The sequence below is a fragment of the Enhydra lutris genome, unplaced genomic scaffold (assembly GCF_002288905.1).
Source record: "Enhydra lutris kenyoni isolate GAN:26980312 unplaced genomic scaffold, ASM228890v2 scaffoldscaffold14, whole genome shotgun sequence".
NCBI lineage: Eukaryota > Metazoa > Chordata > Mammalia > Carnivora > Mustelidae > Enhydra > Enhydra lutris.
In genome coordinates this window covers 46,695,484-46,719,688 of record NW_019154098.1, presented here as the reverse complement: position 1 = coordinate 46,719,688, position 24,205 = coordinate 46,695,484, and the positions used below count along the sequence as shown (strand labels likewise).

General features: G+C 35.6%; 1 protein-coding gene across 3 annotated transcripts in view; it reads left to right on the top strand.

Moving 5' to 3' along the window:
* The window catches only part of LOC111146577 (receptor interacting serine/threonine kinase 2), a 38,236-nt gene extending 14,871 nt beyond the window's left edge, over positions 1-23,365 (top strand). The window contains exons 6-12 of one of the 3 annotated variants that reach the window (XR_002640544.1): positions 564-725; positions 6,260-6,345; positions 11,041-11,130; positions 12,000-12,093; positions 13,721-13,876; positions 14,454-14,914; positions 23,321-23,365. Coding sequence is in view for 2 of the 3 variants with exons in the window: in XM_022502181.1 (XP_022357889.1) it covers positions 564-725; positions 6,260-6,345; positions 11,041-11,130; positions 12,000-12,093; positions 13,721-13,876; positions 14,454-14,791 (926 nt within the window). In the remaining variant the exon portion in view is untranslated. Of the gene's footprint in view, positions 1-563; positions 726-6,259; positions 6,346-11,040; positions 11,131-11,999; positions 12,094-13,720; positions 13,877-14,453; positions 15,319-23,320 lie in introns of those variants that run through there. The other 2 variants (XM_022502182.1, XM_022502181.1) reach the window with 2 other exon arrangements.
* The last annotated feature ends 840 nt before the right edge of the window (positions 23,366-24,205 follow it).

The window sequence follows — 24,205 nt, the reverse complement described above, 5'->3', positions numbered from 1 at the left end:
TTTTTATTTGCAAAATGAAAATTTTAAATTTTTATTTCTTAGATTTGTTCCAGCTATAAAACTCTTTATTTGAAAATTTAATGTTTCTTCTATAATAAACAATGAAGAATAATTTTTAAGTTCTCTGATAACACTGTCCATTTCTTTATTTTGAGGATTATATAGGTCAGTTTGCTGTGTAATAACCTCAGAAGCTCAGTAGCTTACACAATAAACATACGTTTCTCATTCACATTAGATGTGAATGGCCATTCTTGGCTGTGTTGGGTTCCACTCAGTTCTGCTGAGCTGTGCTCTATTCATGTTTCACTGGCCAAATCAGATACGTGACCAAGCTTAAAATTAATGAGGTGAGGTGAGGCTATAAACTCCACCACAGGAGGCATGCAAGTCTGCTGGGTTATATATGTGTATATATATGTCTTTAACAAAAAGGGGGGTAATGCATTATTCCTAAGATTTTAAGTTTCCCTCATTTTCATTTGGTTGACTCTAGAATGTATTTAAGAAATGTATTAAATCGTAATATATTTCTAATGAATGGAATATATTTGTTTTGACAGAAGTCACCAATCCTTTGCAGATCATGTATAGTGTATCACAAGGACATCGACCTAACACTAATGAAGAAAGTTTGCCACTTGATATACCTCATCGAACACTTATGATCTCTCTAATAGAAAGTGGATGGGCGCAAAATCCAGATGAAAGACCATCTTTCTTAAGTGAGTGTACAGTTTTAGTCTGGACCTTTCGAATTACACAAAAAAAGTGAATATACTGTGAATAAAATAGTCCTTGAAAAATTACACAAGTTAAATGGCAAGCTTAAAGTTTGTTTTTTTTTTTAATTAAGTTCCTGTTTTTATTTTATGAGATGAGATTGGAGAGATAAGGAGGGGCTGTTGGCTATCATAAAAAGGTTAGAAATTTATTCCAAGTATAGTGGAACATCACTAAAATGTGTTTCTATGGAAATGACATCTAATTTGTTTTGGAGAAATCACTTTTGTTGCTGTGTGGAAAATTGACTGGAGAAGGGTAGGAGTGGAACCAAAGAGACCACCTAGGAGACTCTAGCAAATGTTTACTAATTAAGGTGGGAATCTGAGATAGAAAAATTAGATAGAATTAAGATCTGTTTCAGAGGTAGAACAGATCATCATCTAAATGTAAACACAGGAGAAAGTTTTTGAGACCTTATGTTAATCAAAGAGCTCTTATATGTGACATCAAAAACAAGATCCATGAAAAAAAATGGTAATTGAGCTTTGAAAAAACTGAAAATTTTTGCACTTCAAAAGATTCTATTAAGAAAAAGTGAAAAGATAAGCCACAAACTGGGGAATTATCTTTCTAACTAAAAAAGCAATGAAATGTACATTTTATTCAAAATTTGTGTCCAATCCTCATTAGTTCTATATTAAAAAATCAAAAGTTGCTTATAATGGATTCACATTTTATTTCTTATTTCTCAGAGCTATGTGGGAGGGTATCTATCTCCTTTGTACCTAGTGCCACTTCCAAATATTCATTTCTTTTCCATTCTCTAAAAATTCTAGCTTCCCTGAAGATCATACTATTGGGCCATACTTACTTTTCTACAGACTTCCAGGTTTTTCCCTATTGTTCTTTTTTTTCTTTTCTTTTCTTTTTTTAATTGATATTTAATGTATTATTTGTTTCAGGGGTACAGGTCTGTGATTCATCAGTCCTACACAATTCACAGCGCTCACCATAGCACATACCCTCCCCAATTCCATCCCCCAGCCATCCCATCCCTCCCACACCCCTCCCCTCTAGCAACCCTCAGTTTGTTTCCTGAGATTAAGAATCTCTTATGGTTTGTCTCCCTCTTTCGTCTTGTTTCATTTTTCCCTTCCTTTCCCTTCTTTTCCTTCCATTTTTCCCTGTCTTGTTTCTCAAATTGCTCATATCCGTGAGATCATATGATAATTGTCTTTCTCTAATTGACTTATTTCACTTAGCATGATACCCTCTAGTTCCATCCACATCATTGCAAATGGCAAGATTTCGGGGGTTTTGATGGCTGCATAGTATTCCATTGTATATATATACCACATCTTCTTTATCCATTCATCTGTTGATGGACATCTAGGTTCTTTCCATAGTTTGGCTATTGTGGACATTGCTGCTATAAACATTCAGGTGCACAAGCCCCTTCGGATAATTACATTTGTATCTTTAGGGTGAATACCCAGTAGTACAATTGCCGGGTTGTAGGGTAGCTCCATTTTCAACTTTTTGAGGAGCCTCCATAGTGTTTTCCAGAGTGGCTGCACCAGCTTGCATTCTCACCAACAATGTAGGAGGGTTCCACTTTCTCTACATCCTCGCCAATACCTGTCATTTCCTGACTGGTTAATTTTAGCCATTCTGACTGGTGTGAGGTGGTATCTCACTGTGGTTTTGATTAAGACTTTGACTTTTGGTTTTCTGACTTTACACTGCTTTGACCGCTAAATACTTAAAAGAAGCCTTCTGCAGATCACAGAGCTCTCTGTCTGTGTACGACTCCCCTCTCTGATACTGCCCTATGAACTCTGTCTGCCTTGGTCTACCCAGACTCCCAGCCCCATCTCTTCAGTTAAGTTTCCACTCACTTGAGAAGTGAGGCTCCACCTCACTTCCCTCTTAAGCTGCAGCTAGAAACTCTCAACACAGTAACTGTGGGGAGGCATAGGGCTCACCTGATTTGTTTCCCATCTCTCAGTGATCATTGTCCTTTGTTGCCTGGTATCTTGTATTTTGAAGACCACTGTTTCATGTATTTTGTCTGGCTTTTTTGGTTGTTTTAGGCAGAGTGGCAAATCAAACCCTGTTGCTACATCTTGGCCAGAAGTGGGAGTTATTTATTGGTTTCTCTTTAAACTAATGGCCATGGTGCCTAGGTGGCTCAGTGGGTTAAGCATTAAGTATCTGCCTTTGGCTCAGCCCATGATCCAGAGTCCTGGGATCAAGCCTGGTGTACACAGACTCCCTGCTCAGTGGGGCGTCTGCTTCTCCCTCTGGCCCTCCCCGTGCTCCTGCATGTTCTCTCTATCAAATAAATAAAAACTTTAAAATAAATAAATAAATAAATAATGGCCAGAACTGGACACTAAACACTACTTAGCAATTCTGTTATGCTTCTCAAATGCATGTACTATTCCATTTTTATATATCAGCTGAAGGTATGGTATAAGGACCCCTGGGGTGGTTGATCCCTGTGACTTCAGAAGAATTCACAAAATCAAAAACTCTTCAAAATAATAAATAGTAAGATTATTTTTTTAAATTCTCATTCTCTCATGAGTCTGTAGTGGATTTTTCCAAAGACTAAATGAGGTATAATGGTTTCATTGCTTCAACAAATAATGGAATGTGTTCTCATGTATTCTGATGTTTTAAATTTTTCTCAGTTTTAATTTGTAATATAGTAAGTGTCAGTAGATATAACACACACATACCAAAGCTATTTGGGATAGTCAATAATTTCAGAAAATCCCGAGACCTAAAACTTTGAGAATTGCTTCCTTGTGTCAGTGATCATCTTGTACTATTGTAGGAGATACCTAAGGCCCATTCTCTAGGGTCCCAAAGTAAAGATGAAATTCCATTTCAGTCCCCAAGAAGGAAAGTATAGGAAGAACATTTCCAGCTTCTATGTGCCCTTCTGCACTCTTCCTCAGACCTACCTCATTTGTTAATTTTGGAGAAAAACTGAGCATGCTTATCTGGTCCCCCTTCTCAGTTTTATCCTTCTTTTAGAAATCAGCCTGTCTAAAGGATGCATATTTTCTGCTCCCCCATGTGGAAGTAGATGAGGCCTGTGGCTGAGTAAAGCTGTGAACTCTTTCCAAGCCAATTGGCTACAGATCTAATGGTAAATTAACATTATCATTATCAGTAATAAATGTTGGTACTTTGATCATTATTTATCATTATTCGTGGCTTTTGATAGATTCTAAGCTTAGGAAAAGAAGACAGGGGTAATAACTTAGCTTCCCTTCTTAAACCTGCTGCGCCCCACGCTTCATCTTTCCTTTGAGTTGATCACCTGTTTTCACACTACATTAAAAAAATAGAAACAGTGAGAGAGTACTGCTATCTCATAGATCCACCACCAGATCTATAATCTTAGATGTACTTGTAACCATCTTTCCTGCCTTATCTTATTTACAGGGGAAAAAGTGTCCATATATTTACATAAATGTAAACATACTACTTGTACTCTGAATCCTATTCCCAAACCCTCTCCAGCTTCTGTTCCTTTGTATTTCTCTACTCTTATAGTACCAGTCTCAGCCTGTCTACTGGATTATTCAGCTATCATACAGATGTATTCCATTATTATCCCTTATCTTTATACGGGGCGGAGGGGAGACATGACTTCTTATGTTGACTTCAGGTTCCACCTCATTTTTGAGCTCCCATTCAAATCTAAACACCCTATAGGAATTGTCCATACTTCTTGTCTCTGCTGCTTTCCCTCTAATTCAGGTTTTAACAAACTTTTATCAGTCTTCTGTTTTCATATCTCCACTAAAGCTACATTGTTGGGATTACCAAGAATGGCAATATTCCTATACTTTCCTTCTTGGGGACTGAAATGGAATTTCTTTTTTTTTTTTTTTTAAGATTTTATTTATTTGACAGACAGAGATCACAAGTAGGCAGAGAGGCAGGCAGAGAGAGAGGAGGGGAAGCAGGCTCCCCACTGAGCAGAGAGCCCGATGTGGGGCTCGATCCCAGGACCTGAGCTGAAGGCAGAGGCTTAACCACTGAGCCACCCAAGCGCCCCCTGAAATGGAATTTCATCTTTACTTTGGGACCATAAAGAATGGGCCTGCTTATCTTACTTGGCTTCTCAAAAGATTAGACATGACTAATGATTCCTTCCTTGAAATTTTCTTTCTGGTGGCTTCAAGATACAAGAGGCTACACGATTTAGTATTCTCTCTTCCTCAATCTCTTTCTCTTCCTCTACTCAATTTTGAACTGTTGGAGTGCCTTAGAGCTCTAACATGGGCCTTTTACTCTTTGTATCCTATCTTTATTCACACCCTAGACAATCCAGTCCAGACCATGGCTTTATATACCATCCATATGTTAGTCATGCTCATTTTTATATACGGAACCCTGACCTCTCCTTTCAGCAGTAAGTTCATAGATTGTTATAGTAGTTGTAGTAGTAATTATGATTATTTCTGTTTGTTGACTATTATGAATAATGCTGCTCTGGCTATTCATATGCAAGTCTTTGTGTGAACATGTTTTCATTTCTCTCAGATTCCTACCAATGAGTTGAATTGCTGGGTTGTATGCTAAATTTATCTTTTTTTTTTTAATTACACCAATTTTTTTTTTAAGATTTTATTTATTTACTTGACAGAGAGAGAGAGAGAGATCACAAGTAGGCAGAGAGGCAGGCAGAGAGAGGGGGGGAAGCAGGCTCCCTGCTGAGCAGAGAGACCTACACAGGGCTCGATCCCAGGACCCTGAGATCATGACCTGAGCTGAAGGCAGAGGCTTAACCCACTAAGCCACCCAGGTGCCCTTATCTTTCATTTTTGAGAAACTCTCAAATGTTTTTCCAAAATGGCTACATCATGTTACATTCCCATTCTTAAATTTGGTTGTCTAATTATTCTTTATATATTCTAGATACAAGTCCTTTAGCAGATAAAATTTATGAAAAGTGTCCTCACAGTCTGGGGCTTGTCTTTTCATTTTTCTTGATAGCAGCTTTTTGAAGTGTAAGAGTTCTCAATTTTTTTGAAGTGCATTTTCAAAATTCTTTGTGGATCCTGTTTTTAATATCATATCTAAAAATTCTTTGCCTAACCCAAGGCCATGAATATTTTCTCCTGTATTTACATTTCAGTGATCATCCATTTCAAGTTAATTCAATGTATGGTGTTAGGTAAGAGTCTAAGTTTGTCTTTTTTTATTGGATATCTAGCTGTCCTAGCACAATTTGTTGAAAAGACGATCCTTTTCCTATTGAATTGCCTCAGCAACTTTGTCAAAAAGTAATTGACCATAACTATAAGGGTATATTTTTAGACTCTCAAGTGTATTCCATGATGTATGTTTCTATTTTTATTCATATAATAAAGGCTCCTAAGAGGGTTGAATGTCATCAGTTTGGGGAAAAATTGACCAAGGGCCTTATCAGGGAACTATTAGCACTTATATTTTGCAATTTAATGATTAGAGTGATCCAAACTCAAAGAACTTTTTTTTTCTTATTTAGAATGTTTAATAGAACTTGAACCAGTTCTGAGGACATTTGAAGATATAACTTTTCTTGAAGCTGTTATTCAACTAAAGAAAACAAAGGTAAATTGCTAACTGAAATAGTAGAAATTGAATTTAAAACAATCGTTTTTATTCATGGAGATTTTTGGCGTAGTTTAATTTAGTTTTTATCTAAATATTTTTATAGATTTATCTAAATATTTTTCACACATACAGGGTGATAGAGTTTAACAGAGACTATGAATACTGTTTTCTTTGTCACCAAAGAGCTTTTCCATTTCATTCCGATGGCCACTTCTAGATTTCAGAGGCATTTCCAGAACTGCCATATGTTAAATATAAGTTTAAAATGTGTAATGAATACCCGTTATGTATGATGAATGCCCTAAATCACTAGGGTTTTTTAAACTATATTTCTTAACCTAAAGTTTTCATATATACAGAGTAATAAAAGTCTAGGTTCTTACACTTCTTTTTATTCAGTGTTCTTGGGTTTTTTTAAGATTTATTGCCAAGTTAAGCTGTCGAATTGTATTAATAATTGAGGCCAAGATGTATAGTTTTAATGCTTTATTTTGTTTTATTTTCCCGCTCAAAAACTCTCTATGTTACAATTAAATCAAAGTAACAGTTTATGTGAATTACTTAGAACAATTGTCTTATTTACTCCTTCTGGCTTTTGTAGATTAGAACAATTGAAGGGACCTATTACTGCAAGGTTTTTCTTAATATTATCAAAAATTTGTTTAAAAAGCAACTACTGTCCTTTAGGGACAAAGTAAGCATAGTTTACTTTGCATAGTTGAACATTTGCTAAGTTTCATTAAATTACATCTGAGATATAATAATAAAAATAACCACTGATTAACCAAAGTCTTAAGTTGTGAACAAGCATAGTCTACAATTTATGTATCATTAAATGACATTGATTGCGTCTTGCAGTGTAATAGATCTTTTGACATGACCTGTAGTTTAAAAGGGAAATGCATGAAGAAACAACCACCTTTAGCCAAACTAAAAATTGATGGTGTCAATATTAGTGCCTATTTTTTAAGAACTAGAGAACTGTGTTTTAATTCTTTTGATAACTTTTCACTGACCTCCCTGCTTCTGAGTAGATAGTCTCTTCTAGAACATCAATCCCTCCAATTCTTAGTAGCTACAAACTTCTGTAATATATATATACACACATATATATCTATATGTATACATACAGATATGGTTGTTTTTGTTTTTGCTTTTGTTTTGCTTTATCTTTCAGTTCTCTCTTCTCTCCTTAACAACTATCTCTTCTTCTGCCAAGACAAAGGTGGATAGAAGAATTTGTTTTCTTGGTTATAAAATGGAAGAGAACCATTCCAGTTCCTTTTTCTTTTTTTTTTTTTTTTTTTTGTCCCCAAACAACTTTTAACACTAGGATCTATATTTTTTTTATTGTTTTAAAAAAATTTTTTAAAGATTTTATTTATTTATTTGACAGAGAGAGACAGCGAGAGAGGGAACACAAGCAGGTGGAGTGGCAGAGAGAGAAGCAGGCTTCCCACTGAGCAGGGACCCTGACGTGGGTCTGGATCCCAGGACCCTGGGATCATGACCTGAGCCGAAGGCAGATGCTTAAGGACTGAGTCACCCAGCTGCCCCAGTTTTTTAAATTTTAATTCAATTAATTAACATATAATTTATTATTGGTTTCAGAGGGGCAGGTCTGTGATTCATCAGTCTTATATAATACCCAGTGCTCATTACATCACATGTCTTCCTTGATGTCCATCATCCAGTTACCCCATCCCCTCACCCCTCTCCCTTCCAGCAACCCTCAGTTGGTTTCCTATAACTAAGAGTCTTTTATGGTTTATCTCCCTCCCTGGTTTCATCTTGTTTTATTTTTAGTTCTCTTCCGCTATGATCTTCTGCCTTGTTTCTCAAATACCCCCTATCAGTAAAATCATATGATAATTGTCTTTCTCTAATTGACTTATTTTGCTTAACATAATACCTTCTTGTTCTATCCACATCATTGCAAAAAACTAGGATCTATATTTAAAATTGTTAATTTGGGGGCGCCTGGGTGGCTCAGTGGGTTAAGCCTCTGCCTTCAGCTCAGGTCATGATCTCAGGGTCCTCAGATGGAGCCCCGCATAGGGCTCTCTGCTCAGCAGGGAGCCTGCTTCCCCCTCTCTCTCTGCCTGCCTCTCTGCCTACTTATGATCTCTCTCTCTCTGTCAAATAAATAAAATCTTTTAATAAATAAATAAATAAAACTTGTTTTTTTAGGAGAAATTTAGGCTTTTTCTTTTTTCTTTTTTTTTTTTGTAGTAGAATTTTATTTTTTTAATTTTATTTTATTATGTTATGTTAGTCACCATACGGTACATCATTAGTTTTCGATGTAGTGTTCCATGATTTATTGATTGCGTATAACACCCAGTGCTTTTTAAATAAAATAGTTTAAAGTACATATTTTCAAATACCTGAATACCATTTAATAATAGCATTGCTAAATTACTAAAAAAAATTACTTTCTTTGTTGTTCTTAAGTAGCTGTATTGTTTTTACTCAGAATTTTAATCTTTTTTCTATTAAAAAAAATTCCGTATCAATTCTGTGAAACTGGTAGGGAAGAATATCATCTCTATTTATAAATAAGACAGCTGAGGTATAGGAAAGTTACATAACACTCTACACAACTAGCTAATGGCAGGGCCAGGAGTAGAATACAAATATAATAAGATTTTTCATCAAGAAGTTTCTGGGGGCACCTAACTCTTGATTTTGGCTCAGGTCATGATCTCAGGGTCATGAGATCAAGCCCCACATTGGGCTCCGCACTCATTGCGGAGTCTGCTCCGGGTTCTCTCTCTCTCTCTCTCTAACATCTCTAACAAATAAATAAATAAATAAAATCTTTAAAAAAAAAAAAAAAAAGGAGGGGGAAAGAAATTTCCAAAAACCCAGGGCTCCTGGGTGGTTCAGTCGGTTAAGTGTCTTCAGCTCAGATCATGATCCCAGGGTCCTGAGATGGAGATGGCCTCAGGCCCTCTGCCTAGTAGGGAGCCTGCTTCTCCTCCCTTTACTCTTACTGCCTGCCCCTCACCCCTGCTCCTGCTTTCTGTCAAATAAATAGATAAAAGCTTTTTAAAAAAGAAAGGGAAGAGGGAAAGAGGGAGGGAGGGAAGAAAGAAGGAATTTCTGAAAACAGATCACCAGTTAGGGTGACTTGTTTTGTTTGAGGTTCCTACATTTTTTTCAGTTCTTTGAACCAGGTCGCATAATTCATGTTCTCACAGATAGTGTTTCCTGTATCTTAAAAAGTAAAACCTGAAGCAAAAGTTTTTCCTTAATATTCCATTTCACTTCTTTCTAGGGGCTGATTTACTAGTTCATAAATAATTTCATTTATCATAACATCAGTTATAAAAACGATGTTACTTATTCAAGAATATCGCATTATCAGAAATGTTTCAGTAAATTTAAAAGCACAGAAAAACTGTATCTAACAGAGACAGATCCAAAGAATAATTCTAAAGGTTCACATAAAAATGTATTTAACAAATGCTTATTGGACAGCTTTGTGCAAAGTACTGTGCTAGGTGGATTATATATACAAATGAATAGTGGTTTTTTTCTTCTAAAATTCCTTACCCATGTAATGGAGCAGACAGTCATAAGTATGAATAATGGAGGGCTGGGTGTAGCACCCACCAATTTCTAAAGTTCTGTAAACTGGATGACATGTTGGTTTGGAGACGAAAAGCATACTGACAGGTTTGTTTTTTAAATCACTCACTAGTGATGGCAGCTTAATCTGACTGGTTTATAGAGATGGGAGTATATCACTAAATGGTTTTAATAGAGGTATAGCATATAAGTAAATCATCTGCTTTAATAGCTAGCATTTATTGAATGCTTACTAAGTAATCTTAGGACTTTTTTGTTTATAATTCTCCTTACAGTGATCCTGCAAAATAGGTATTCTTATCTCCAGTTTACAAATCAGTAAACTGAGAGTAAGTCTTATGCCTAAAATCCAATAGTTAGGTATCCTGGGATTCTAAACCAGACCTGATTGGCTACATGATCCCCATCATTCCATAAGGAGACTCTGTATCCTTTAGTTTAGCCCTCAGTTTCTTATCTATAAAATGAAATAATACCTGTACTTACCAGCACAGTGCCCAAAATATAGTAAATACTTAAAAATTAGGATAGACACATATACTTACACAAATTGAAATTTATTAAGTACTTAGTTTGTGCCAGACACAGTATATTCATTATCTCACTTAATCTCTAAAACAGTCCTGCATGTCCATCTTTTTTTATTTTTTTAAGACTTTATTTATTTATTTGAGAGCAAGAGAGAGAGCAGGAGCTGGGGGCGGGGGGTGCCAGAGGAAGAATGAGGAATAGACTGCCAGCTGGGCAGGGAGCTCGACGAAGGGCTTGATCCCAGAACTCTGGGATTGTGACCTGAGCTGAAGGCAGATGCTTAACCAGCTGAGCCACCAGGCATCCCAGTATTAGTCCATCTTTAAAGATAAATTTGTTCAAGGTAACCAATTAATAGGAGGCAGGATTCAAAGTCGATTTCTCTAAAGTTATTACCCCTGTTGTATACTGTTTCTACCTTTAGGTTATATATTATATTCTCAAATGATTTAACTTTTCTTTTCATTGATTTTATATAAACATATAAAGTATGTTAAGCAGGTTGTATTTTACTCACATAATTTCCTAATCACCTCCAACTAAAGGACTTAAATGTATTAATTCCAGTTACAGAGTACTTCGAGCACTATTCACTTATGTGACAAGAAGAAAATGGACTCATCTCTGAACACACCTATAACTCATGGACCACAGGAGGTAAAAAAAATTATGTTGACAAACTCAAAATGTGAGAAGAAAATGAAAAATAATTTAGTCTTAATTCCTTCCTTTACATGTGGAAGCTAAAGCCCCAGGAGATTTTAGGATTTATTAGGTGGCCAATAGCAATCTCCATTTCAAAATCCAACACTCCTCTAATTTTCATACCACTGTTCATCTCATTGAATCATACATAGTCCGTGCTGCTTTGTTTGCCATTAACTTTAGTCCCTGTCAATATTTCATATAACGAGTGGTGTTCCAATATGGTTCTTAGGCAAATCACTGATTATATTTTTACCATTATATGTATGCCTTCTTACCCAAATGGGAACTAGTTATAGTACTGCTTTGTCCTTCCTCTGAACAATGATTAATGAAAGGAAAATGCCATTTCCATGGCTATCTAAAAAGAAAGATTTCTTTAGTAGCATTCTTTCATATTTAAATTAATAATTTCTTCTAAGAATATATAAGACTTGCTATGTTATATATGTTTCTTTAATTTTGTAAGGTATAAGTTGTAACCATTTTTATTCTTTTTTTATAGTAAACCAAAATCAAGAACTATTTAGAAATTGGGGTGCTTGGGTGGCTCAGTGGGTTAAAGCCTCTGCCTTCAGCTCAGGTCATGATCTCAGGGTCCTGGGATCGAGCCCCACATCAGGCCCTCTGCTCGGCAGGGAGCCTGCTTCCCGCCCCCCCCTGCCTCTCTGCCTACTTGTGATCTCTGTCAAATAAATAAATAAAATCTTTAAAAAAAAAAAAACAGAGGAAAAAAGAAAGAACTATTTAGAAATTAAGGCTATATAACTTTGAGAATGATTTTCTATTAACCTAAATCATTTATCTTCTATTTACTTTAGGAATCATGTGGATCCTCTCAGCTCCATGAAAGTAGCGATTCTACTATAGCCTCAAAGTCCCTGTCAGCTCCTCAAGAAAATGATTTTTTATCTAGTATGTAAATTTTTCAGTCAGTATTACTTGCAAGTTTTCCCTTTTTTTAAGACTGTATTATGGATAAGCAGTCATGGTTTGTTTGGAACATGTCTTTGATCTGCAGCCATAATTCATTTTTTAAAAGTGTTAGAATCTTAACTTGTGAAAATAGTAGTGGGATGTTCCCCAAATACATTAAAATATTGAAGGCATTGTGTTAGACTCTGTGAAAAGATATTTAAAAAAATATCTAAGAGAAGAGAAATGTTTCTAAGTAACCATAGTATAAGATAGAAGCGATATATTGTAGAAGAGATGGATGTAGAGCTATGGTAATACACTTGGAAAAGTAACATTTTTTACAAAGCATTTCACAACAACCTTGTGAGGGAGATATTCCTCATTTTACAGATTTTTAAGATCAAGACTTCCTGGATCACATAGTTAGTAGCTGGCAAACCCAAGACTCGAAGCCAGGTCTTTTGATAAATATTTTCATGTCACTCCACTACACCATGTTGTCATCATGAAGAGATTGTTTCTGACTGAAGGTTGGACCTATAGTTATAAAGATGGGCATTCCAGGCAAAAGGAACAACATAGAGGCACAGAAGCAAGAAAACACAGAGAACAGTGAGTAGTTGGGTTTAGCTGGTAAAGAGGATGAATGAAAGGAGATAAAAGGTCAATACCATCACAAATTCTAACACTTGGCTGAACTATTCGGGCTCCTCACTTGTGTAGGGAGCAACTGTTGCAAATTATTTGAGCAAGGGTGTGACATGATAAAAATTTTTTGCTTTAGGAAGATTCATCCTGGCTAGAATATGTAGACTATTTTAGAAGGAAAAGGAGAATGGAGGTGGGAAAACCAATGAGTAGACTGTTAGTCTGTTCCTATAATATACATGAGAGGTTATGAGACCTGATCCTGAGTGCAAGAAGGGAGAAATGGTGAGAGAGATGTAACGGAGGACACGCTGAAGGAATGTATAGCATTCTACCTGGAGGAAGAAAGAGGGAAAAAAGGAGCTAAACAAGTTGTCAAGCTTGATGATTGGGAGAACATTGTTGCTATTAACAGAAATAGTTGAAATAGGTTTTAGAGTTAGGTGAATAATTAAGTTTTTAATTTTTTTTTTCAAATTTGAGGTGCTTAGCAGCACATATGAGGTTGATGTCTAGTGGACTGTTGAAAATGTAAGACTAAAGCTCAATGAAGACAGGAAATTTAATTACATAGATTTGGGAAGAGAGGTGACAGTTGAGGCCCTGAGATTGAATAGGATTACCAAGGAAGAGTGTAGAAAGACACATCATAAATAGATTTAGAAGACACATTTAAAGTACAGAAGGAGGAAGAAGACACAGAAGAAATACAGGATTATGTGAAGAAGTAAAATTTCACAATTTATAATATACATAAAACAGACAAGCACAGACAGAAGTATGGTAAAAACGTTCATTATAAATGCATTTTTATTCTAAAATATATTGTGGAATTAGATTTATGAACCAGCTTTAATGACAATGAAAATTTAAAGACACTGAATACTATCCTCTGTGTGATCCAGATGTTGATATTTTAGCTAATAGGAATAGCTAAGGACTGTTCTACCCCTAATGAAGATACTGTGTTTTATAGGAACAACTCAAGACTTTTCTACACCGTGTCACTATCCAGTAAATCACAGTTGCAATAGTAACATTTCTGCAGTTCAGAAGAGGACATTTTGTGATCACAAGACCACCCCAGGCTCTTTAGCAGTGATAACTCCACTCTCAGCTGAGGGAAATTCAGGTAAATATTTAACACTTTGTAAGTGATGCTGTTTATCTTGCAACTCTATGTTCAGTAGATTTGACATGCAATAAGTTTTATTTGTTTTTATTTCTTCAACGTGATAAATATATACCTTCTTAAGTAGGAAAGCACTTCCAGTCCTAGGAGAGTTGAGGGCTGACATGCCATAAAAGGTCCACATAGTATTCCATCAACATCTATCTAGGGAGGGAATGTTAAAAGGAGGTATGACTTAATATGTTACTAAAGGTGAAGTTATGTTTATTTAAAAATTATTCAGGTATCCTTTATATTAAAAAATATATATCTATAACATAGATTGGGTTTTGCCCCTGTGGATTTATAGCATATAAAAAGGATTTTTCTGGGAAGGAAACTGAAGGGAAAAGAAGAGATAACCCAAATATCTGAGTGTTTCCTGAATATTAACAGCATCCCCCGAAATACTTGCATTCATATTGCACAATCATAGAAAATTAAGGGTTTTATTCCTTATTATTTCTTTGTTCATCCAATTTTACTCATAACTATATATCTGTCCTCAACTGATTTGTCATGCCTTGCTCTTCTGCAGAGCGATTACAGCCTGGCATAGCCCAACAGTGGATCCAGAGTAAAAGGGAAGACATTGTGAGCCAAATGACAGAAGCCTGCCTTAACCAGTCACTAGACGCTCTTCTGTCCAGGGACTTGATCATGAAGGAGGACTATGAACTCATTAGTACCAAACCTACAAGGACTTCAAAAGTCAGACAGTTACTGGACACCACTGACATCCAAGGAGAAGAATTTGCCAAAGTTATAGTACAAAAGTTGAAAGATAACAAGCAAATGGGTCTTCAACCTTACCCGGAAATACTTGTGGTTTCTCGATCACAATCTTTATATTTATTTCAAAATAAAAGCTTATAAGTGACTTTTTCAAGAAGAAAAATCATTCTATAAAAGGGTATTTTTTATTTCTGTTGCCTTTATCATGTTGTTTTTATAAAATCCACATGAGTATTAGAAGTTTTAATGAAGTTTCTTCTTCAGGTAAATATTACTCTTCTTCCATGACATTGTAGTATTTTTTTTTTTAATTAATATATTGGAAAGTCTGCATTTTGCTACAAGAGTTCAATTGTTTGTCTCTGGTTAATTGAAATTATTTTTTAACTGTAATAATTATATTCTTGTATATAACAATGTCTTAAGGTGTCATGCATTTCTCATGGAAGCCATTTTCGTATTCACTTTCTTGTGAGTTATTTATTACTTGTCTAAGATGCAGTTGGGTTTTTGGAAATGTAGCCTTTATATTTAAATTAGAGCTAGTACAGCATTTCTAACCTATACTGCTAGTTCAGATCCTCTCCAAAAGGTTGTTCATTAAACTTTGTTATCCAGATTACATTTTTAAATCCTATTCACTGAATTCTTCTTTTAAAAAAATGTTTTGAAAGTAAAATGATGCAAAGTATATGAAGAAAAAAATGAATCTTTCAATATATGTTTCTACCCTCATTTCTGACCTCAACTAGCAACCACAATAACCAGAAGTTAACAGCACAATGTTTATCTTTCTATACCCTTCTTCCTACTCATATGTATACACTCATGTGGGAGAGGGTCTTTCATTAATATTATTATCATACATCATACTACAACCTAATTTTTGCACTCAGTATTGCATCATTTGCAGCCTTCCAGATCATGTATAAATCTAACTCATTCTTTTTAATTGCCGCATAATATCAAGGCTGCTTTTTAAATTTTTTTAATTTATTCACCAAGTTTAGCCAAAGCAATAGAGCATGAGTTATTTTTTGCTTAACAGCTTATGTCACTAAATGAAAACTTACAAGGCATAATTCCTTTTCTGAAAATGTTTATTAGTAATGTCAGCAATAAGTGTGATGCAGGATAAATTCTAAACAAACTTTCAAGAAGCACCAGATGCACAGTATGAAAAAAGGAGATTGGAGCAATTAAATATTTTATTAAAATTATAAAATAAGTATTTTAATCTTCACTTGGAACTTGACAGTAACCTTTGGAACCTCATTACCATGTCTCTGAGAAATATGGAAATTAGTAGGGAAAAATGGAAACCAATTAAGTATATGAGTTATCTATTATATCTCTTATTTTTAAAGTGTTAGAATAAAGATTTAATTTGGGAAATAAGTTGAGAAGTTGGGTTTGTTTTTAGGTAGTACATAGACACAGCACTAAGTAACATTTAAGTCAAATACTCAGGAAGTTCTTTTCAGTTCTTCCTTGAACCTTCTAATTAAGTAAAGGCGAATGTCACAGTTGTGCTGTCATCTTTTAATCCCTCTTGTTAAGAAAAAGAATAGGCTTCAGAACTTCAGAAACAATATTTAGCAAGAATTTTATTGTTTTTTTAAATTGTATTCTATTTGAAAATGACCTACATATGTCAAGTGGTACTAGTTTTGTTCTTATAGTATGTTTTATTTTATAATATTTAAATAAAAAGACAATCAGAAATACTAAATTGAAATATAGGTAGTACATGAGTGTGACAGCAATCATAGAAGTAGTAGAAGGATGACATTAAGATTGTCACTCAGGGAAGAAACCTAATAACCTATAGTTATTGGGGTTTTTTTAACTAGATAGTACTGGATAATCTGAAAATGGCATTCTTTGCAGTGTATTTTTTTTTAATTCAACAAAGTTTAATTCATAGGAATTTACAGGGTTCAAAATAAACACAAAAATCAGTCATGTTTCTGTATACCAGCAGCGAACAATCTGAGAAGGAAATTAACATAATGGTTTAATTTACAGTAGGATCCAAAAGAATGAAATACATAAAATCTTACCCATAAGTGTAGTCCAGAGAGCAGCTGCATTAGCATCACCTGGAGCTTGTGAGAAATGCAGATTCATGGCCCCTATCTCAAACCTGAATCAAAGGGAGTAAGGTTCAGAAATCTGTTTTAACAAACCATCCAGGCCATTATATATGCTAAAGTTTGAGACTCTTTTTTTTAAAAAATGCAATAGAATTATGCATAAAATAATTTCCCTCTGGGTTCACACTGTTTTCCTTATGTCCATTTGCTACATTTGTCTTCAGGATGGATAGTTCAGAATTGAGGTTTAATTAGGAAATTTAACTTTTCTTTCTTTTGTACTTACTTGAATTTCCAAAACAATTATAGACATGTTTTACAATTTGGAAAGATTATTTAGACATGATAATCAGATCAGTAGATTGAATCTACCACTCAGCTTTTTAAAGAAGTACTTAAGAAAAGGACAAACACTCGAATTATGACAGCAGAAGAGCAGAGCTAATGTGGGACAAGACAAGAAACAAGACTAAAGTTGCTGAAAGTTATACTGAAGAAATTGGCATCACTATGAAAGATTGGGGAGTAACAGTGGCAGTATCCAGCAGTAGGAGCTGGTTTTTATCTTCTTTGTCTGTCATTAATCCTCCGCTCACCCTCCCCCACCCTAAATACTTAATTTCCTAATTTGTGAAGAAAAATTATGATCAATTAGAATAACAGGAGAATCAGTAATCTTTCGCGTTAAGCCATCCTCACAAACATGTCATTGGTTTTAGAAATGTTTCTTCTCTATAGTCTCAATTCCATTTCTCAGAGCCCAGTTACCAATCTCCTCTTTTCCACTCCTTCTTGCCTGGACCCTTTTTATTTTTCCCCAATTGCAAACACCCAGATTTCTTTTAAAAACAAAATTCCTTTGCTTGACTTGTCTGTCCCTTCTTATCCTTTTCCTCGAAAATTATGCTGCCTTTACTCTTGTTACCAATTTCATTCTTAATCTTTTAAAATTTTTAAAGGGACAATTGGGTGGCTCAGTCAGTTAAGCATCCGACTCTTGATTTCTGCTCAGCTCATGACCTCAGGATCTTGGAATTGAGCCCTTCATCAAGCTTGGTGGGGAGTCTACTTGAGGAATCTCTCTTTCCCTCTCCCTCTGCCCCCACCCTCCCTAAAATAAATAAGTAAATTTTTAGAGACAGAAAGCACAATCGGGGGAGAAGCAGAGGGAGAAACTGCCCAAGCAGACTCTCTGCCAAGCTCAGAGTCTAATGCAGGGCTCAATTCCAGGACCCTGAGATCATGACCTGGGCCAAAATCAAGATTTGGTTGCTTAACCAACTGAACCACCCAGGTGTCCCTAATCTTTAAAATGTTTTTTAAGGTTTTATTTTTATTTTTGCAAGAGAGAAAGAGAGCATGTGTGCACATGAGCTAGGGAGAGGGACAGACTGCCCACGGAGCAGGGAGCCGCATGCAAGACTCCATCCCAGGACTCTGGGATCACGACCTGAGCCAAAGGCAGACAGACACTCAACCATCTGAGCCACCCAGGCAACCCCCCCTTTTAAAATTTGATGTCACAGAATTAATGAATCTCTGATCTCTAAGTTGCAAGGAGTAATTATGCATGGTTATGCCTCAAACTCCTTAAGGACATTAGATAGACAAGTATCTCATGATCAAAAACTTCTCTTGATATTAGAGGAGCCTATTACCTATTCAGGCAGTGTTCTTCATGTCTAGACAATTCTGTCAGGTTTTCCTACATTGCTTTAAAAATCTATTTCCCTATTGTATGTATCTATTGGTCCTTGTTCCAAACATTGGGATAGTCTGTAAAGTATATCTATGCCCTCCCTCACAAGACAACTCTTCTATTCCTGATGGCTTTTTTTTTTCTTTTTTTTACTTTGAAATAATCCCTTCTTCCCTCAATTGCTCTTTATAGGTATGGTCTGTATTTCTTTCAAAGTATGGTACCCATAACTGCATGTTATACTTCTAATCCATTTAGGTCTTATCAGCACAATTGGGATACTTCCTCCCTTGTAAGTAATATATTAAAAGCCTATTTTTTAACAATCACATGACATTACGTAGTTGATATTTAAAGTGAGCTAAAAATCCTCTCTCTTTTGTAACTCTGCTGTTTTGCCTTATCTCCCCTTTTTTATACTTGAAGCTGAGTTGAGTTTTTGGTCCATATATAACACTACTCCTTTATCCCTCTTAATTTTTTGAAATTCATTATAGTTCCAACCACTCAGTATAGTTTTGATTCCTAAATCTGGAATTTCCCAGCTTGTCGTCCACAAACTTGACAAAGTTTCTTTTTGTAATTTCATCCAAGTTACTAATTAAAATGTTGAATGGTACTGGGCCAAGGAAAAATCTAAAGAATGCCACAGGCTTCCTCCCTTCAACTTGACAAAGCTCAGCTAATCATAACTATTTAGATAGAACCATGCCCCTACTCACTGATGAATATAATTGAAATATTTTTAAAATGTTATACAATATTGCAAAAGACTATGTAATCTATAAATTGCACCAAATAATCTCTATTTCCAGGTCAATTTTTAAAGCATTGGCTTATTTTTTCATCTAAAATGTGTGTTTCAATGTAAGCACAGTTTTGGGGGGATTAGGGAGGTGAGTACATTAAAATATTAAAAAGGAACATGTCCCCTGTCCTTAAGTAGAAATAATGTGGTATTGCTCAGAATCTGCTTATGAAGTCTAGATGCAAGGCACTGTGTCCACCAAAATCTCATGATTTAAGGATACCAACTGTATAAAGAATCCCCAAATTCAACATCTGAAGACAAAAACTAAGAAAATTAAAGATTAAACAGAAACAACTTTAAAATAAGCATAAATAATCTCTTAGCTTTGAGTGGATAAATCTTTAAAATTATAAGTTGCTATGAAATAGAAACAAAAATTTAGACAAAATTCAAACTATGATTCTCAAAAATAGTAACCCAGAAGCTGTTTATTCATTTTATTTCCAATATTTATTTATTTATTTGAGAGAAAGAGCATGTATACATGAGCTAGGCAGGGGGTGGAGGGATGAGGGGGAGAGGGAGAAGCAGACTCCCCACTGAGCAGAGAGCTGGATACAGGGCTCTGTTCCAGGACCCTGAGGTCATGACCAGAGCTGAAGGCAGATGCTTAACTGACAGGGCCACGCAGGCGCCCCCAAAAACTGTTCATTCTTAAAAATCGTCGTATTTCTCACTCTATTACTGACCTAGGGAGTTTGTTACGGTAGATAGTCCAAAGCTTCAACATCCAGACTCTATGCTTGATTGCTTTATGAGGATATTTGGAGACCCTGAGCAAATGGAGAAGTACCAACAAAATAGTGCAAGTGCTTTTCATTTCCAGTTTGAAGTCTCTTTCCTTCATTAAGAATACAAAGAAGAAAAAAGTAATTGGTTCTTTATTGATTTATGTGGTTAAATGAGATTATGACTTAAATGAATAGATACTGTGCTTGTTCAGAAAGGACAGAAAGAGACTGGATGGAATATGATTTACTTTCTGAGCTTTTACCAATGAGAAATTAAGTTTCAACCTGGGGACCTTACATTCTTATATAATTTATTAAGATAAAATCATGCTCTGGATTGTTCTGTTTTACCATAGGGAGAAACTACTTTGCATAGGCTGTCACACTTTAATTTTTCTCTTTACTTTTTTCTTTTTTTTTTTTTTTTTTTTGGTGAGAAAATTTAAGTTCTAGTCTCTTAGCATATTTCAGTCAAACAATATAGTCATGCCAGTTATAATCACCATGTTTAACATTAGATCCTCAGACCTTACTCATGTTATAGCTGGAAGTTTGTACCCTCTTGCCAGCGTTTTCCTATTTCTCCTACTCCCCAGCCCCTGGCAACAACTTTTCTACTCTGTTTCTGTGAGTGTAATTTATTTTTTCTTTTTAGCTTCCACATGTAAGTAATATTTTGCAGCATTTATCTTTCTCTATCTGGCTTATTTAACTTAGCATAATGCCCTCAAAGTCCATCCATATTGTTGCAAATGGCAGGATTTCCTTCTTTTTCATGGCTGAGTAATACTCCCGTGTGTGTGTGTGTGTGTGTGTGTGTGTGTGTGTGACATCTTTTTTATCCATTCATCCCTTGAGGGACATTTAAGTTTTTTCTATATCTTGGCTATTGTAGATAAAATATTTCTTTTAAAAAAGAATAAAAATGATGCCATTTTCTGTACTATTTCTTTACTGTTTCTATCCCTTGTTACTGCTGTGATTTGCTTCCCATTAACCTGATGTTTGATGAGTTCTCAGTGATTCATATGGCATGTCTGGTCTGGACAAAAGCATTTTAGAGGCTAATAAATAGAGACTGTTTTCAGAGACTCACAGAAAACCTTTTGTATGTTTCCTTCTAGGCGAATTTAGGTTTTGGCATAATTGTTCTTCAGTTTGGTGACACATATACAAAAACGTTTCTTTAAATATTCTTTAAACTTCAGAAATAATTAAATATTTAGTGTGTTAGAATGGAAAATGCAATACTGATGGATAAATTGTAGTGAACAAAGTATTTCTTAAGGAGAAATTTCCTCTCAGTAGCCATAAAAAGCCCTAAAACCTCTACCAAAAGCCCCAACCTACTTTTGAGATTATAAAAGGTTTTCACTGGAAAACATTGCAGAAATTCCCAGTGGGCTAACAGAGAAAGAAAAGATTTAAAAGTAGCAGCTAAGCTGACACCCTGGGCCATTCTGCTAAGGTAGGGGAAAAAAAAAAAAAAAAGTACAATTGCCTCAGACAGCATCATCCACAGTTGTGGAATTCTTGACTTCTTGCTGATGTACCCTCTCCCTGACAAGGAATGTAACAATGAAATTTATATTCATTCATTCTCAAAATTACTAGTGAATACTGACCATGTGTCAGGTAGTAGAGATGCAATGAAAAAAGTAAAAAGCCTGTCCTCAAGGGATTTTATATTCCAGTGGGAGAGGAAGAAAATACACAAACAAGAATTGGACAAATTTATGTAAGTGAATATCAAATAACAGTGTTGTAAAGAAAACAAAGAATAGTGGGTTTCAGAGGGATTAGAGGAGAAGGACCCACCTTAGGTTAAAAAAAATGATTAGCATACTTTTTAAAAAAGCTAGGTCTGAGGATTTCCCCCAATAAAGAGGACAAGCCTGCCAGGTGAAGATTAGGAGGATGAGTGAGACCAATGCTACTGACGGTGGTGACTAAGGACAAGGGAGCTGTGAGCTGAAGCCACAGTAGTAAGAAGAGGCCAGAATTACATAGGACTTTAGGGAAGAGTTTGAATGTCACAATAGTGTAAGGGAAGCCAGTGGATACATTCAAGCAGAGAAATGATACGATGTCCTATAGTTTATATGTTTGAAGATTACTTAAGTTGACAGCAGAGGAGCTAGAACAGCAAGAGCTGTTTAAGAGACTGTTCTATATAATATGATTCCTGGATGGCAGTGGGTAGAAATGAGATTTCAAAATTGAATTGTTGGAACTTAATACATTTTTTAAAAAATTACTATAAAGGAATACCCAGTTAGTCAATGCCAGACTTCTTTCATCTTTTTAAAATAGAATGTATTATGCCACATCTGTTTTAATCTTCAAACGTCCCCAAACTTCCACCGGGTAAAAGCCAATTTCCTTATGCAAGAAACCCTTTAAGTTAACAGCTACATAGCTTTTCAGGCTCTGCTCCTAACATCACCTTCTACACTTCAGCTACACCAAACTACTCAGTTTTTCTTTTGTCATTGCCTTGCACATGTGGTGAACACCACCTGGAATGCCACTTACTCTCTCATGCAACCCAAGAACTCTGAGTCATCATTCCCAACCCTCAGGAAACTCTCATAGTCCCAGAGACAAGTTAGTTGCTGCTTCTCCATGAGCTCATTGCAGCCCAAGTGATCTTTTAATTTGTTTCAAATTTCTGCAGCAGACTGAGATCCCTGAGGGCAAGGACTATGCTTTGTTATTTGTATTCCTGGAACCTATCTCTCCTGAGTTTTTTTAACTGCTTTGGAAATGAATAAATAAATGGGTGGATCATGTTGAAAACTGACAGCATTTCAGTAACATTCTTCACATTATTGTTAGTTTGAGAGTTGCCAGGAGTTGTTTTTGCCATTGTCTTACACCATCTCATGAATAGCATCTCTTTTTCTTCCCATCACCTCACAGATGTGCTTCTAGCACAAAGTGGCTGGGCATTTTTCTATGTGCTGTGGTAAACATGTCACACTCAGTAAGGGAAAACCAGCAGAAGATAAGCAAGACAAGGACCAAGAAGAAAAAGTCCAAATGAAGCACAACATCCCTGTACTAAACAGCGTCTGTTTCACCGTGGGGCATATGAGGCTCAGGCACACTCGTATCACCCAAGAAGTGTCTTAGAATAGTGCCTCCTTTAGGCTTTTCCTGATTGTTTGGACTACCATTGGACTTTTTTCACTGTTGGGACTTTATGTTATGCAGAGCTGGGAATGTCCATCAGGTAGTCAGGGACAAGCTGTGCATACATCTTGGAAGCATTTCATAGATTTACTACTGCCTTCCCCTGGTTTTAATCATCTTTACTCATTGATCCAATAGGACAGATCATAAAGGCAACCACACCTCGTTATCACACCTGTTTGGACAAACTATGATACCCAAAATGAGGCTGGGAAATGGATCATGACTGCCTGCATATGTGAGTATAGTACTTTGCCCTTCAGGCTCTTAGAATCTTACTGGAATCAAGGAGACTTCATAGGCTATTTTTAAAGCCCTATCAACCTAATATTTCAAATTTAGCTGAGCGCCAGTCTATTTGTGGAAAGTAGTCATTTGTATTTCTGATAATACTAAATGTTTAAACTTAGGGCCTTCATGTCCCTGAAAGTTACATTCATTTATTTCATCTTGATTTTTACTTACAAATTTTATGTAAAATAACTGGAAACTTCAGGTTCATTACCCCCTAATAATTTATGAACCTGGACTAAGAGTCTAAGTCCTAAGTTTAATTCTGTTCCATTCTATTCACTTATGAATCTTCTGTATGTTAAAAATGATGGAGACATTGAAATAAGGTCTTCCACATTTAGCATATATTCTATTGAGAGTGTAAGACATATATAAAGAATAGCATAAGCAAAAATGAGATAATTCACATTTGCACTGGGGATCAGAAGTTTCTTAGAGAAGATGACTATCAAGATAGACTTTGAAAGACTGAATTTTGATGCAGGGCATATACAGTAGAGCATTCCATGTGTAGAAAACAGCACAAGCAAAGGTATGAGGACAGGAAAATAAGAGAAGCATTCTATGTGAATGTCCTCCCTGAAATGGTGTAACAGGTGCGTTCAATTTTCCCCATGTAGGCAGAAGAGAAACCTGGTGAGATGCAGTGAGGTGTTGAGACAAAATTCTACTTTAGGATCATTTTTCCAAATTTATCAGCCACTTTATTTTATTTATTTATTTATTTAT